The sequence below is a fragment of the Balaenoptera musculus genome, chromosome 19, assembly GCF_009873245.2.
Source record: "Balaenoptera musculus isolate JJ_BM4_2016_0621 chromosome 19, mBalMus1.pri.v3, whole genome shotgun sequence".
Lineage (NCBI taxonomy): Eukaryota > Metazoa > Chordata > Mammalia > Artiodactyla > Balaenopteridae > Balaenoptera > Balaenoptera musculus.
In genome coordinates, this window is record NC_045803.1 from 18,877,646 (window position 1) to 18,893,958 (window position 16,313).

Here is a 16,313-nt window from a genome sequence, read left to right on the forward strand (position 1 = left end):
GATCCTGGACAAAGCCCCCACCCCTCCGAGAGCTATACCTCACACACCCCCATCAGCGTCTGGAAGCCAAGGAGGCATCAGAAAGGGTTTGCACTTCGGCCCTGCCACTTGCTCTGTGACCTTCCTTACTATCCCGGGGCCTCAGCTTTCCCCTGTAGAGTGAGCCCAATCTCCACCCCTCTGCCCGTACACACACTCTAGGGGTCCGTGCCAGGATTTAAGGAGTATGGCAGCTCTGGCGCACAGCAGGTCTCAGTACACAGACGGCTATTATTTTTGCCAGCTTCCTCAGTCTCCTTGAGGGCAGGGAGAGTCCTGCCTTTGAGCCCTGCTCCCCCGCCCCCACCCCAGGCCTTCTTCCTAGGCCTTCTTGGGTCCAGGAAGTTCTCCCTAGGTCTGCCCCAAATCCTCTCCTTCCTTCTAGGCCCGCGTTGGGAGGGTGGGGGCCACGGGGGGGGGAGTTCCCTTTAAGGAAGGTGGGGGAGGGGGCTGCTGGCCGGTCCTCCTTCCGCCCCTCCCTGGTCCCCGCGGGCCGGGGCTCGGGGCCAGGGCCCCGCGCCAGCGCATGCGCCCGCCTGTGGGCGCTGTCCGGGCTGCGAGAGCGGCGCGCACCGACAGCCGGACGGACGGACTGACTGGCGGCTGGTCGGACAGACGGGGCAGCGCAGGGAGCTGGGACGCGGCGGGACAGCGACATGGCCGGCCACACGCAGCAGCCGAGCGGGCGCGGGAACCCGGGCCCTGCTCCCTCGCCCTCCCCCGGCCCGGGCCCTGGGCCCGGCGCCTCGGAGCGGGTGGCGCTCAAGAAGGAGATCGGGCTGGTGAGCGCCTGCACCATCATCATCGGTGAGCGGGCGCGGGGCGGGCGGGTGCCTGGGGCGGTAGGGCCTAAGGCTCACGGCGGTTCGGAGCAAGGAGCACCCGTCTCCGGGCGCGCCTACCGGTCTGAGACGGTGGAACGTGGATGAGGGGATGCCCGCCCGGGGCACCTGCGGTGTCTTCCCTCACACAGCAGCCACAGGGCTTCTTGTTTCCACCTCCCCAAGTGCCCCGAATTTTTGCGCTTGAAGGAGGTGGAGGTCCCATCCACAGCTGGAATCCTCCTCCTGCCTTTACTTCGCCATGGACTTCCGCAAGGCAGTTGCCCTCAGTCTTCTCATCTATAGCATGGAGATGGCTGTGGTCCTGCCTTGAGTGCAGGAGTCTTGCAAGTGTGGGAACTCGGTAAGCTGACCCCCGCTAAGGCCCCAAGTTCTGGGTCTTGTGGCTTAAACTGAGTTCCTACTGTGTGCAGGGTCCAGGTGCCGGGCAGTGTGAGTGATTTATTCTTCGCAAGCAGGAAGGACTGTGGGTAGCCTGGACAGGGAGAGCCAGCCCAGAGGGGAATCGGTTCGGAGTATATAATTAGTGCAGAATTCTGCAGCAGGACCCTGGCGGAGGGGGAGGAGCAGCCAGTGACCGGGGGAGGCCCAGCTGGGGTGGGCAGACCCAGCCTTCGAAAGGCCAACTGCTTCCTGGGCTGGGATCCCATTTGCATCCTCTCACTCTGTAGCCCAGCTTCCCCACCTGAGAATGAGTCTGTGCATCCTGCCCCCATTTGGGGACTTCTGGGTAGGCAGAGGGCTCAGGGCACAGTGAGAACGGTGGTGGGGTTTTCCGCCTTCTGTCCCAAGTCAAGAACACTGATGCCTCAGGAACTGGCTAACCCAGACCTGTGCCTGTATCCACACCAGGTGCCTCAGAGACCCTCGTGGGAGAAGTCTGTTCCATCTCCTGTGTCCCAGGAGACACAGGCTGGAAGGATGAATGGCAAGGGTCTTGACCGCTCTCACTTTACCAGCTGCCCAGTCTTCCCCGCCCCAGCCAGTGGGTGCTGCTTGTGCATTCACTGCCCACCCATCCTCAGACCCTTGGAGATGGAAAAAGTTGGGGGCTCAGGAGGGCAGACTGGTGTCTTCACCTCCTCCTCCTCTGCCCCCACACTGGGAGCTCCTGGGCCAAGGTTGGGGTCTAGCTCTTGGTCATCCCCTGCACTCGCACTGAGAATTGCCCCAGCACACAGCGCCTGTGCAGGTACCTCTCTGTCTCACCCACTTGCACCTGGAAAGGTGTCTTCTAGGAGCTGGTCCCGATCCGGTCCAGAGACCTTCTTGGCCAAGAGTGCCCCTGCTTGACTGCTGGGAGGAAGGGCTGGTTCCAGGGATTTGGCCAGGGTACTGGTTAGAGCTTTGCCCTGGCCCACACCCTCTCCAGGAGCTGTGCCCCCAGGAAGAGGAAGCCCATACATCATGGGTGGGCCTTGGGGTCAAGAGGCTGACTGTGTCTGGAGCCAGCTACAGTGCCCGGCAGGTGCAGGGAGAGACGTGGTACTTGCTGGGCTGCCTCAGCTAAACCCAGCACCCTCGAGCTGTATTCCTACTCTTCCTCCTCCCCGCATCCCATCCCCCTTAGGTCAGGCAGAGGCTGCTGGCTCCTCTCTCCTCAAAAGAAGAGGGCCCTGGTGGTGATGGTGGGAGTGGATGAGGCTAATTCTGCAAGAATTTTTCTGTGCAGCGCAGCTCTGCCCTTACAGCTCCCCCACTTTTCATACCATTTTTGCTGTTCCAGGTCCACTGCCCCCTTGGCTTCAGGCCTTGAGGACTGAGCTGGGGTTAGGAGTGACTTAGCCAAGAGTGGCAGACTCAGGAACAGAACCCAGATGACCTGACTCCAGCCCAGGACACTCAGGGGTGGTCCTACAAGCCTGCTTGGGAAGCCTTGAGGGGTTTCAGCAGGCAGGAGGCTGGGCTGGGCAGGAGACAGACAAGGGGAAGATGGACCTGGTCCAGAAGGTGGCAGATGACAGAGGAGGCAGGGGTGGGCTGAATCACTGCACTGCCCTCCCCAGCCTGATGCCCTGAAAGCCCCCACTTCCTGCCCTTTCACTGTTCCAGGAGCCCGGACTCCCACATCTTTCCCCACTTTCCTGCCCTGGGGAGCCTGGTCAAAGTAAAAAATGTCTGCTGAGTGTCATAGTTTAGCCTTAAAAGTCTTGAAAACTTTATAGCTTCCTCCATAATCTTTCTTGTTTGATAGCAGCTTATTATCTCCAAAACTTCCAAATAGATCCTCCCAGAAGATCCGATAATTCTCTCCCCTTGTAACTCCTGCCCCAGGCTGAGGAGTAGGAATGGAATGACGTAAAAGGGCTTTGGGCTAGAACAAGACTCCACCTAAAATGTGTTTAGGACAGCACCTGCCGGCTGCAGCAAGCACACCTGGAGGGGAACGGGCCAGCCTGGAGGAAAGAGAGCCTTCTGGGGCAGGGACTGTGCAAGACATCACCACATCCAATACCTATTCAGAAAAACACACCTTACTACATTATGAAAACATGTTCTCCCTTTATCTCATTTGATTGCCTGCCTTGCAAGATGGGAATTTTTATACCCATTTTACAGATGTAGAAACTGAGGTTGGAAGTTAGATGACAGTGCTGCAAGTGGTGGACTCGGAATTTGGAACCAGAATTGGACTCTTCTCCCAATCCAGTGCCCTTCTTCACACTGCTCTGGTGCAGGGCAAAACTGGGGCCAGAGGCAGAGCCCATGATGGGGGAAGGTTGAGGATTGAGCTGGGAGCTCATCCAACCAGGATTTAGTGAGCTCCCCACTCTACTATGGGTAGGTGAACAAACAGGTGGACAGAGAAATAGCCTCTGACTCCCCCACCCCCACCCAGGGCTGTATGTACAGGGTCTCTTGTCCTGACTCAGGGACCACAACCAGCTCCCTCCCCATCCACACCCAAGGAAGGGTCGTGCCTGGGTTCAGCAGAGTGGGAATCAGCCAGGTCTGCTGACCAGACTGTCCTGTCCTTCGCTCTCTCCCTTTGACTTAAATATCCAGCCCATGTTTGTGAATCAGGCTCAAGTATGTTCTGGGACTCAGGGACCCCCTTCATGAACCCTGTCTCCTTAGGAGCCAATCTCTACTCATCCAGCCATGGCCAGGTCCCTCCGTTGTCTCTGGGGCTGGAGGTGCTGGGCTGCTCAGAGGATAGCCCTCTCCAGAACCCCAACCCATCCTCCCCAGGACCCTGAGGGGACATAAAACCACACAGGAGGCTGTCTGTACCTCACCATAGCCCCAATTTACAGATGAGGAAACTGGGGACCTGAGGCTGCAACCAGCCCAGGGTCAGATGCCCTTGGTGTGCTCTAAGACACCGTTGGGGGCTGAAGCAGCTCTGGCTACACGGATGGGGCCTGCTAGCTCTGGTCACGCTCATTCATCTATTCAACAGTTAGGTACTGGACAGTGCTGGGCACTGTTCTAGGTGCTGGAGACACAACAGGGAACAAGACGGACAAAATCCCTGTCCTCCTGGAGCTGACATTCCAGCATGGAAGTCAAAGAGCAAGCAAGATAAACAAGCTGAATGTTTAGCTGCCAGGGTAATGATAAGTGCTAAGGTGAGAAAATGAAGGAGGGAGGATTGTAGGTAGGAGATGAGTCAGGAGTGAGATGGAGTGCAGTCTGTGTAGGCCTTGCAGCCACAGTAAAGACTTTGCCTTTTTCTCTTTGTCAGGGCTTTGGGCAGAAGAGGGATGGCATGGGGTAGGATGGGATGGGATGGTATGGGATGGGATGGCGTGGGGTGGGATGGGATGTGGTGGCATGGCATGGCATGGCCTGGGGCTTACTGTGGAGAAGAGGCTGTGGGCAGAAGAGGCAGAAGCTGGAAGCCCAGTCGGGAGGGTACTTGAGTCACCTGGGTAAGAGATGATGGTGGTTCAGAGCAGGGTGGCAGCAGTGGAGGTGCTGAGAGGAGGTTCAGTCCTAGGTGTGTTTGGAAGATTGAGCCAAATGTGTTGAACTGGACACAAGGTATAGCAGAGTGGAGTCTGGGTGACAGCAGGTTGGGGCCTGAGCAGCTGGGAGCATGGTTTGCCATTAATTGACCTGGGAAGACTGTGAGATGAGCAGGTCCCGGGGAGAGAGTTCCACACTCCTGGTCATCCCTCTCTCGAAAGGAAAGTGGGTTAGGCCGGAGGCGCACGCTGACCAATTGGCAATTCCAGGCATGCCCTGGAAACGTCCCCACTCACCTCCCTGGAGTTCTGCCAACACCTCAGCGGGCACTGCTGTCCCCCTAGAGGGGGGCCTGCCATGCTCACCATAAGGACACTGTGCTGGGAGTCACAGGCTTCACCCAGAGCAATAGCAGGGCCCCCAAAGCAGGGCTCTGGCCGCTGACCCCAGGGTGTTGAGGTCCCATAGGGTTCAGATCCAAAGGCCAGCTTGGGTGGCCTGGGGTGTCTCCAAGGTAGATGACTATAGTGAGACCCATAAGCACTTCCTGGGGCCTCTGATGTAGCAGGCAGTGTGGGAACAGACCCACATCACTGCCTCGTCTCCCCATCTTACAGATAAGAAGGTTCAGAGAGTGAAGTACCTTGTCCACAGCCCCCCGCCATGAGGGATCTGGGATTCGAACCCAGATGTAGGGGTTCTCAACTAGTAATTGGCCCTGCCCGTGGCCTCAGGGGCCTTGGGACTTACCAACGGGGATTTGGAGCTCTTCCCCAGAGCCCTCATGGGTCACATCCTAACAGGGAGGTGCTGGGACGCATTGCCCAGGGCGAGAGAAGGAGGCCTGGCCCATGGCCAGCCCCTGATCAGGCCCAGGAGCTCTGAGCTACTCTCTGCCAGGCCAGCAGGCCAGCGTGGCAGGAGGAGGCCCCGCCAGGGCCCTGCTCGCTGAAGAGGCAGGTATAGGCCAGACGCGTGTAAGGGGACCTAGGTCCCGGGGGCTCCCTGTCCTTCTAGGGGGCTTGGACTTCTCATCTCAGCAGGCCAGGGCACAGACCCTGCCCTCTGGGAATGCAGAGTCCACCCAGGATGGCAAATAAAGGAGTCACTTCCTGGCCATACTCCAGGTACCAGGGGAGAGGAGCAGGGGCCAGGTTATAGGAATCAGGATGGGAGATCAGGGAGGGCTTACTGGGGGTGGCGTTGCTTCTGGGAAGCCAGTGAGCTGGGGAGAGACCTGCCACAGTGCGGGACAGAGGGCCCCAAGCAGAAACTGTGTTTCCTTGGGCCCCGTGCAGATGTGCAGGACGCGTCCCTCCCGCCCAGCAGTGCCTCAGCCAAAGTCAGTGTTGCACCAGCCCTCTGCTGCCCCCTAGCCCAGTGGCCCTTCCTGGCACAAGGGGAAACTGAGGCCCAGGGAGCAGCACGGGCCTGAGGTCACACAACAGACTCCTGAAAGTGTTCTAGGGATGAGGGGTGGTGCCAGCAGCCTGACAGGACCTCCCTGGCCCCTCCCCCAAATCCGACTCTGCACATCCCCCCCCCACACACACACCGAGGGCAACTGGTCCCTTCCACCCACACGACCTCCGCAGTCCACCCCTGTGACCTCCGTGGTCGGCTCATGCCTCCCAGAAATAGGTCAGCACTCACCGCTGCAGCCGGGGCAACAATGGCTCTTTCTTCGTTCCTTCACGGACGGACCGGGTAAGCCCCATCAGGCCACACATCTTAATGTGATAAAAACCACCCAGCTTGGCCTGAGGGAAGAGGGGCGGGAGGAGACTGGAGGGGGGGCCCCCTAGTTGAGGGACTCACATCCTCACCCACCTTCCTGGGAGCTCTGGCCCTGCCAAGGACCTGCAGGGACCACAGAGCAGCCGTCCCACTGGGTGGACGGGAACACGGAGGTCTCGGAACCCACGTTTCTCCAGCCTGCCGTCAATCACCTGCCGTCAGTCAGACACCTGACCAGGTGCTCAGCAACATCTCCCGGCCCATCCCACAGTCTGTGGTGCCTGCCCCTCCTCCTCTTCCTCCAGAGCAGGATGCCCCAAGGGCTGGGCTTGTCCACTGCAGTTCACCCAGTCGGGCAGAGCTGATTCTGCTGGACCTGAACATGAGGGCTGGGAAGGGAGGCCTGGACCCACCACCAGGAGGCATGGGCAGGCTCCCCTGCAGCACTGCCTTACAGCCCCGTGGTCCCTTCTCCACACGTCCTGAAATCATTCAATGCTGGAGACGCCCACGCCCGTCCTCAGCAGCGTCCCTCCTCCTCCCGGCCCTCTGCCCCTCACCCAAGCCTACCGCCCCTCTTGCTCCTTGCAGAGCCCCGTCCAGCCCACGTGGTGCCAAGAGCAGCCAGTGGACCTCGATGGGGTTTTCTGCCACCTTCCAGCACAAACCTGAGGCAGGTGCTGGAGGCTGTCCAGGCCCAGAGGAAGAGGCCCCCAGAGAGCTCAGAGACACCTGCTGGCACATGTGTTCCTTTGAGCCACGTGGGGAGAAGTCCTGCACTGTAGCCTGTGGCCATGTGTCTAAAACAATAGCAGTCCTCACCCCCGGCCCATCCCCCGAGTCTTCAGCCGCTGGGCACAGACGAGTGATGTGTCCCTTTCAAATCCCAGCCTTGGAGGACAGGTGCCAGGTGTGGCTTCCCCGAGGGCTACACCCGCGAGGCCCCATCAGGCTGAGTTGTGTACGGTGGTGGGCGTCCCCACGGGGTGGGTGGCTCAGGGCCCTGGATGCACCCAGCTCCTTCCAAGGCCACCCAGCCCCCACTGGCTTCCAACCTCCCTGGCTTTTGGCAAATCCCACTCCACCAGGTCCTGAGAACAGAGGCTCTACTGCCGGATAGAGCAAACGCAAAGGCTCTTTAGAAGCCTAATAGCCCACCCAGGCCCTGGGCCCCGTGGGAGATGAAGGAAGCGGCCTCTCTCTCCCTGGAAGCGAGCTGAGGGCACAGCTTACCTCTGGGGCTGGGAGACAGGAATTCTTTCCTCCTTATCTGGATGTATTTAGGGCTCCTGGGACGTGACTAGAAAACCAAGTGGGGCGTCGTGGCCGTCCAGACTGGAAATCTGTGCCGGCCGGGTGGGGGTGGGGTAGGACTGTGGACAGGGAACGCATGCAGATGGGCGGCCCCAGCTGTGTCCTCGTCCAGACCCGCCTGTGGGCCTGGCAGGTGGAGCAGGCAGGGTCTGCCCTGATGGACCTGTGCTCCCCCCCAGGGCCCCAGCAGGTGGGGCCATCTCGTGGAGGGGCTGAGCCCCGGGTCCCAGCAGTGTTGCTTTTTTCTTCATGTGGCCTATGGGTTCTGGGATTATTTCCTCTTGGGCAGGCCCTAGTCCAAATCACCAGTGATGTGACCTGATTCATTTGCACAGATGATGAGACCCGGGTAACGCAGAACATTGCCCACTTTGCCCTAACTGCCAGGGAGCTCAGGACGGACTAAGTGGGCGCTCAGCGTTTTGCTCATCCTGGGAACCTGCTCTGCAGCCCCCAGCTTGGCCCTCTGAGCGTTTCCCATTGTTCTGCTCCCAGACCCCATGAGTGCCCCACAGTGCCCATACTTGCAAAACTCAGACTCAGCCCAGGGGCAGGCCAGGCCTTCTGTGACCCATGACCTGGCAGATTCCACTGGCACCCAAGCCTTGGAAGCTAGCCTCCCCCTCTGCTCCTGCCCACAGTCCCCTTCTGGGAGGGCCGAGTGGAGACTGCTGCCCCCCACTTCACAGAGGAGGAGGTCAGTCCTTCAGTGGCATTGGTGCCACTTTGGGCATCAGGCCATTCACTCATGCTGTAGTTTGCTCAACAGATGTGTATTGAGCACCAACTGTGTGCTGGAGGCCCCAGGTGAGGTCGCAGACGGTACACACAGAATCACACAAAGATGCAAAGGACATCTGGATACAGCTGTGAATGAGCTGAGGCTTCCCGTACAGTACCTCGCTGAATCCTCACAACAGTCCCATTGTATAGATGGGACTCAAGAGGTGACATGAGTGGGGAGAGGTTCCCGGCCTCCTGAGCCCCAGCCAGAGTTTCCCACTGTGGTCCTAGGATTAAAGCAGTGACCCCTGTTTGCAACCAGTGGGCTGTTCCCAAGGGAGAGGCATCTGTGTCCAGACCCCAGGCTGAGCCAACTGAGTCCTGCCAGCCTGCCTTCATCCACCCCATCCCTTCAGCGATGGCTGCTAAGCAACCCCCACCCCTGAAAATGCACCAGCTCCTCTCCCTCACCCCACTGACCCTTGCCCAGGACCTGAAACATTTTAACAATGCCAGGAAACCAGGTCTCTTCCAAGTCTGTGTCCACAGCATGGGTCCTAGGTCAGGGAGGAGCCCAGCAGGCAAAGGGCTCTCTAATAGGAAAAGAGGAGATGGAAGGTAAAGAAATCAAGTACGGAGCAGGGTCTGGGGCTGTGAAGTGGGAGGAGGAGCCTTACCAGTGTGGTCAAGGAGGGCTTCATGGAGGAGGTGCCAGTCCCCAAGCCACTGCATGAGTTTGGATTTCGGCCAATAGGAAGGTGGCAAGAGAGTATCATGGTCAAAGTCTTGCTTTAGGTGGACAGCCCTGGCCAGGCTGGGAGGAAGCCAGGTGGCTGGAGGCTGACAAGCCTGGAGGCCTTGGCCAGGGGCGAGGGGCTGGGCCTGGGCCCTGTGGGGATGCACAGGAGCGTCTGCCACTCTGCCACTGCTTGTGCTTGCCCCACCTCATGGTTGTTAGTTGGGGGCAGAGGAGCTCGGAACAGGACCCATCTCTGGCAGGGGAGCCTGTCTGGACAAAGTGCCACTCCCCATGCCAGGGGCTGGGGAGGGGAGATGAGGTGGCCAGAGTGGGACTTGCAGGGTTTGAGGGACCCATGGCATCCACGTGCCTCCAGGCCCACCCTCCTCCTTGAGGGAGCAGCCCGGGCTCCCCTCCTCACTGCAGCATCTGGAGCTGCAGAGAGAGGCTGCCCTGCTGGGGGCACCCAGACCTGATGCCTCCCCCCCTCTTCCCCCCCACAGGAAACATCATCGGCTCGGGCATCTTCATCTCCCCCAAGGGGGTCCTGGAGCACTGTGGCTCCGTGGGTCTGGCCCTCTTCGTCTGGGTCCTGGGTGGGGGCATCACTGCCTTGGGCTCACTCTGCTACGCGGAGCTGGGAGTCGCCATCCCCAAGTCTGGTGGGGACTACGCCTATGTCACCGAGATCTTCGGGGGCCTGGCTGGGTGAGTGTGGGGCACCAGCAGCTGTGGGGTGGGGACAGCCTCTCCAGCATGGATGACCAGCCGGGCCCAGGACCCCGGTGTCCTCTTCTGCTTCTCACATCGCAGGGAGGTCATGGGAGTGGATGGAGGGAAGGGGAGGTGTTGGGCAGCCTTCTAAGGCCCGGGTGGGCGGGACCAATGCCCACCCCACTCCAGCTGGCCCCTTGACCTCTCTGTGCTTCCTTTTAAATAGAGCTCCTCTAAGCCCCACTCCCCACCCAGGTGCTTATGGGTGGGGAGGACCTTACTATGGAAACCTCTAGATCATGCCAACATCCAGTCAGGGACACCTTGACGTTAGTAAACTAAATGCAGGATGGGGGGCATGATAGGCCTATCAACACCGTGCAAGAGGTCCCCTTTAAATAGCTCCCGATGTTCCTTTATTCACCGTGAACATTAGCTGAGCACCTACTGTGTGCTGAGGGCCAGGACGCAATGATAAAAAGATCCATCCCAGGCCTCAAGTTGCTTACAGTACGGAAGGGAAATAATCCTTCAAATGGGATTAAGACCAGGAGGATCCTTGCTTTGAAGATATGTGAGAGGCTGCAACCCAGCAGCCAAGAGAACAGGGTGCCCACCACCCAGAGAAGACTCCCAGAAAAAACCACATTTGTGCCAAGGCTTGGAGGAAGGGTGGGGTTTTGTTGGCTGACCAGTGAGGAGGGGTAGCACATACAGAGGGTGGTGGCCTGGGCGAGCTCGGTCTGTCTGCCACGGCCACAGGCGAGGTCAGATCCATCGTAGGTGCCGGGGCTTGTCGGGGACGGGGCAGCCTGTAGGTGGAGGGCCATCAAAGCTATTGCAGCTATCCAGCTGAGCCATGCTGAGGGCCAGAACAAAGGTACGGGAAGATTCCAGAACCATATAGGAGTCTAAATTGGGAGGACGTGGTGGCCAGTGTGGCATGAGGGAGAGGCTTGGAGAGACTCCATAGATGGTGGTTCCTGGGATGGGGAGAGGGAGATTTTAGGTTGGGGTTTGCCACACAGGCGGGGTCTGTGGCATGTCTGGGGAGACGCTGAGTCAGGCCTTGGGTGGGGGATCTGGAGCGCAGAGGAAAGGTCTAGGCTGAAGTATTTAAAGTTTGGTTCTGAGGCATGTGGTCAGGGGCTTTCAACAGGGCAGTGGAGGATGGGGCCCTGGTGTTCTCCTCTGGGGAGAGGGTCCTCAAAGGGGCCTGGGACCCGAGAAAGCAGAAGAATTTTGCTGTGTGGCGGAATACTCAAGAAGATGGGAGGGAGAGGAGGACCCGAGACCCACCCCAAGGGCACCCAGCATCGAGGGTGGGCAGAGGGGAGCACCCAGTATGGGAGGAGGGTCACGGAGCTAGGATGTCCCAGAAGCCAAAGGGGGAGAGGTGGTGCAAAGCAAGAGGTAAGGAAGCAGGGCTACAGAGCAAAGGTGAGGACCAAGAGGAAGCCACTGAGCTTGGTGTCCCTGGATGAGGCAATCCCTACCCTCAAGTTGGGACGGACAGGGGACTAGGACCACCCCCACGGACAGGCACTCCCCTGGGTGCAGGCAGAGCCCCCAGGAACAGGTCGGGCCTCACTCCCACGTGGGCACCCTGCAGAGGTGAGATTCTGGCAGATGGGATATAAATCCCTGTCACCCCAGCCAGGGGTCTTTGCAAGGTCCGGTCCCTCGGGGATTACAGCTCAGAGTCGACCACCTGCAGCCACAAGGCTCTGCTGAGAACTACAGCTGGCGCTGTGACTGGAGGTCCCGGGACAGCCCACCCCAGCTCAGGAACAGCCTGCGACCGGGGACTAGGTGGCCATTAGAAAAGCGCTTGGTTCCCGAGTCTCTCTCCACACCTGCCCGAGGGCAGCCCGTAGCTGTTTGTGCTGAACACTGTCTCTGTTGAAACAGTTCATAAATAGAGCAGAGACCTCGACAAGGTTGGCCCTGCCTCCCTGGACCAAAGCTGGTATCTGGCCCCCACAGCAGCCCTGGGTGCCGGGGCCCAGGGTGCAGCCCCGCTCCACACATCTGGGCCCGCTTGGCTGGGAGGGTGCCGGGAGGCCTGAGCCACTCGGGCCCTCACTCCTTCCAGCTTCCTGCTGCTCTGGAGCGCCGTCCTCATCATGTACCCCACCAGCCTGGCCGTCATCTCCATGACCTTCTCCAACTACGTGCTGCAGCCCGTGTTCCCCAACTGCATCCCCCCGGCCGCTGCTTCCCGTGCGCTCTCCATGGCCTGCCTTAGTGAGTGTCCACCGTGGGGCCGGGCTGGGCCTCTGTCCCCAGGGCCCACCCTGCTCCCTGCCCCCGTGGGGGGACTTTGGGGGGAGGTCCCTCCAGCTGTCAGTCCCCGTGAAGTCGGCCTCAGGGGCTGGGCTTCTGGCACTCCGGCTGCTGCAGGGGACACCGCCCTCCTGCAGCCCGGGCTGGACTTGGCTGTGGCCCACCTCGGGGGGCTTGGCCTCGGGTGCCTGCCCACCCAGACACCCGCCCTTCCTCCTCAGTGCTCCTGACGTGGGTGAACAGCTCGAGCGTGCGCTGGGCCACGCGCATCCAGGACGTGTTCACCGGCGGGAAGCTGCTGGCCCTCTCGCTCATCATTGGCGTGGGCTTTGTCCAGATCTTCCAAGGTAGGGCCGGGCTGTGGGGGGGGTGGCTGGGCACAGGGCCAGGGAGACGACGCTGACCCTTGACCTCCGGACCCCCAGGACACTTCGAGGAGCTGAGGCCCAGCAACGCCTTCGACTTCTGGATGACGCCATCCGTGGGTCACCTGGCCCTGGCCTTCCTCCAGGGCTCCTTTGCCTTCAGCGGCTGGAACTTCCTCAACTATGTCACCGAGGAGCTGGTGGACCCTCGGAAGTGAGTGGGGCTCCGGCCAGGCCCTGGGAAGGGGTGTGGCGTGGGGTGGGAGAGGCAGCCTCCCCACACAGAGCCGCTGTCACCTCTGGCCGCTCTGGTCGTCTGCCTGACCACACTGCTACCCACCGGGAATGGCTCTGGAAAGGCAGCCGGGACGCCTGTGTTCCAGCCTGACCCTGTTCTGTATGGCTGTGGATGAGTCACGGCCCCTTGCTGGGCCTCAGAAACACTGAGTATCATTGTCTTGCTGTAAATGGATCCAGCTATTTGCATTTGGCCAAAAATTACACATATGCACACAACATGGTCCCTAAAAATGAAGCCAATGGCTCCCTCTGATGCTCAGCTGGGACCCTGACAGTGAACAGTTACAGCTGGAGCTGGGGCTGATGGGAGCCCCAGGGGACCCTGGTCTGTGGACTGAGCTCTAAGGGCGCTTTGAGGATTTTCAAGGCTGATTTTGGCTGAATGCAATGTCCTTTTCATGTGCAGACATTAGATCCGCCCCCCTCCCCAGGATATGAGTGGCCCCTCCTCCATCTGCCCTTCCTCCCACCAGCCTGTGGCTGGGCTGGGGACTAGGGGGGAGACAGACAGCAGTGCTGCCCCCTTCGCTGCCCCAAGGCCTCCAGTAGACCCAGGAGATGGAGGCTCAAAGCTGCTCCCCTTGCTGGGTCCCCTGCCACTCCCCACCACCCTGAGGCCCCGTCCCCCAGCCCCGCAAGGGCTGATGCTGACACACTGCACCACTGTCCCCAGGAACCTACCTCGTGCCATCTTCATCTCCATCCCCCTGGTGACCTTCGTGTACACCTTCACCAATGTCGCCTACTTCACTGCCATGTCCCCCCAGGAGCTGCTGGCCTCTAACGCAGTGGCCGTGGTGAGTGGGGCCCCACTTGGTCCTGGCTCCTGCCCGGCCCCCGCCCCGCCTCATGCACCACCTCTCTTCTGTGCCCACCCAGACCTTCGGGGAGAAGCTGCTGGGCTACTTTGCTTGGGTCATGCCCGTCTCCGTGGCACTTTCCACTTTCGGAGGGATCAATGGCTACCTGTTCACCTCCTCCAGGTGACTGGACTGGGGAGAGGGTGGTCAAGGTGAGGCAAGGCAGCTGCCCTGGTGCACACGAGCAGTGCTGGGGGCCAGAGGAAGTGAAGTCCTGCCCGGTGGGGCCCACCTGAAGCTGGGACTCCCCGGTAACAGATGTCTGATCCCAATTGCGAGGAACAGAAAGCAAGAGGGAGGCGGGCTAGATGAGGGGAAGAACTGCCCACTCGGGCTGCTGGAGCCCAGAGCAGCGAGTCGGAGGTGACAGCTCAAGAGGGCCATCAGGGCTAGAGCTGAGGTCGGGATCTGGCCAGCAGCAAGGGCCCAGGCTGGGCTCATGGCTCCCACCCACCTCTGTCCCCACCCCCCAGACTGTGCTTCTCTGGAGCCCGAGAGGGGCACCTGCCCAGCCTGCTGGCCATGATCCACGTCAGACACTGCACCCCTATCCCTGCCCTCCTCGTCTGCGTAAGTTGGGGGACCCAGGCTCGCGAGGCGGGGAGCCAGGGCCACGCAGCAGTGTGGGTAATGGCAGGGATGAGGCCTGGCCCTGGTGGGGGCGGGAGGGCCGGGCTCGCTGACCTCCTGGCCCGAGTCGGCAGGCCCAGGGCCCCTGCTGGGCTGACAGGAGGCAGGTGGGAGCCAGCCCTCAGCCCAGTCCTCTCCCAGGGCGGGGCCACGGCAGTCATCATGCTTGTGGGAGACACGTACACGCTGATCAACTATGTGTCCTTCATCAACTACCTCTGCTACGGCGTCACCATCCTGGGCCTGCTCGTGCTGCGCTGGAGGTGGCCGGCACTCCATAGGCCCATCAAGGTGAGGCCCGGAGGGGACCAGCCAGCCCACGTGCCGGAAGCAGTCAGGGCCACCCCTTTACCCGTTTGGGCACCAGGGGCGGCGATGGCAGCGATGGTGAGGCCAGCCTTTGCCGTGTGCTGGGCCCTGCTCAGGGCCCTCTGTGCACTGGCATATCCAGTCCTTAAGGCAGCCCCGTGGGGTGGGTGCTGTGAATACTCCCCCTTCACGGACAGGAAAATAAGGCTCAGACATTACGGTCACACAGGATTCCACGAGCCCACAGAAAACAGAAGACCCAAAACCGAGCTAAAAGAAAAGTCCTCCCGTTTGCATATAAATCCTTGAGCTGGAGAAGTGCTCAGTGCCTGGAACGTGAAACACCCAAAAATCATTCATCTTCAGCTGAGTGCGAGTGGCAAGTCCACATACAGTCGCTGTGTGGAGCTCAGAGCCGCTGAAATTGACAAACCCTCAACAATTTGGCCAACTGGCCGGCCACGTTGGGCTGCTGGCAGAAGGGGGCCCCTCAGGCCTCAGCTCCCAGGAGCGGGGGGAAAGGGCCTCAGACCCCCGGGGTGGTGGGGCAGGAGAGCCAGGGGTCCTGCGCCATTGGCACTGCCGCTCGCTCTCCCCCAGGTGAACCTCCTCGTCCCCATCGCATACTTGGTCTTCTGGGCATTCCTGCTGGTCTTCAGCTTCATCTCGGAGCCCATGGTGTGCGGGGTGGGCGTCATCATCATCCTCACGGGGGTGCCCATTTTCTTCCTGGGAGTGTTCTGGAGAAGCAAACCAAAGTGTGTGCACAGACTCACAGGTGAGCCAGGCAGCTCCCCGACGGGGCGGGGCCTGGAGATGGAGCCCTCTTGGGGGCTCTCCCTAGAGCGGGGTCTCCCGGCAGCTACGGTGGCCACAAGGGGCCCAACCGCCACCAAATGTCTCCCCGTGGCTTGGCCCAAGTGTCCAGGTCCCATGCGCAGAGGGAGCAGCTCCCTGAGGACCTTGTCCCACAGGGTCAGACCCCAGGGTCCATCTGTCGGCCTGTCTGTCTGTCCTCAGAGTCAATGACACGCTGGGGCCAGGAGCTGTGTTTCGTGGTCTACCCCCAGGGCTCCCCGGAGGAGGAGGAAAATGGTCCCTGCCAGCCCTCCCCACTGCCCGCCGCCACGGACAAGCCCTTGAAGACACAATGAGACATTTGTGGAGCCTTGAAGCAGCTGTTTCTGTTTACATGTTGTTTATGAGGAGGTGTTTTTGCAAAAAAAAAAAAAAAAAAAAAAAAAAATTTCTTTCCTGGGGAAAAGAAGAGATCCGACTCTTAGAGGCCTGTGGTAAGGAAGCCCTGAAGATGTGGACTGGGTCCCCTGTCAGCGCTTCCCCGCTAGCTTTTCCTGGAAAGGTCTACGAATAAAACAGGGCTGGTGGTGTACCTATCTCAGGTGAGTCCCTGGTGGGCACCTCTCGGTGGTGGGCACCCCTCGTGGGGGGCACGCGTGGAGCTGGCTGGAGAAGGGGGCCCGGCCGGCCCAGGAGGAGGCCCTTGGCATTCAGAGGCTCTGCCGCTTCAGCCAGGCACTCCCTC

General features: G+C 60.3%; 1 protein-coding gene across 3 annotated transcripts; it reads left to right on the plus strand.

The window, feature by feature from the left end:
- The first annotated feature begins 592 nt into the window (after positions 1 to 592).
- On the plus strand, positions 593 to 16,246 carry SLC7A10 (solute carrier family 7 member 10). Of its 3 annotated transcripts, none has more exons than XM_036834755.1 (11): positions 593 to 846; positions 9,810 to 10,014; positions 12,116 to 12,267; positions 12,528 to 12,653; positions 12,732 to 12,885; positions 13,645 to 13,768; positions 13,851 to 13,954; positions 14,305 to 14,401; positions 14,603 to 14,752; positions 15,371 to 15,548; positions 15,841 to 16,246. In XM_036834755.1, exons 1-11 carry the CDS (start codon positions 696 to 698, stop codon positions 16,140 to 16,142), a joined length of 1,743 nt encoding a protein of 580 aa, XP_036690650.1. In that variant the 5' UTR covers positions 593 to 695; the 3' UTR covers positions 16,143 to 16,246. The 3 variants fall into 3 exon arrangements, with proteins under 3 accessions (XP_036690650.1, XP_036690651.1, XP_036690652.1); XM_036834756.1 differs by having other exon boundaries at positions 15,791 to 16,021; XM_036834757.1 differs by lacking the exon at positions 15,841 to 16,246 and having other exon boundaries at positions 14,587 to 14,752; positions 15,371 to 15,456.
- Positions 16,247 to 16,313: the final 67 nt, after the last annotated feature.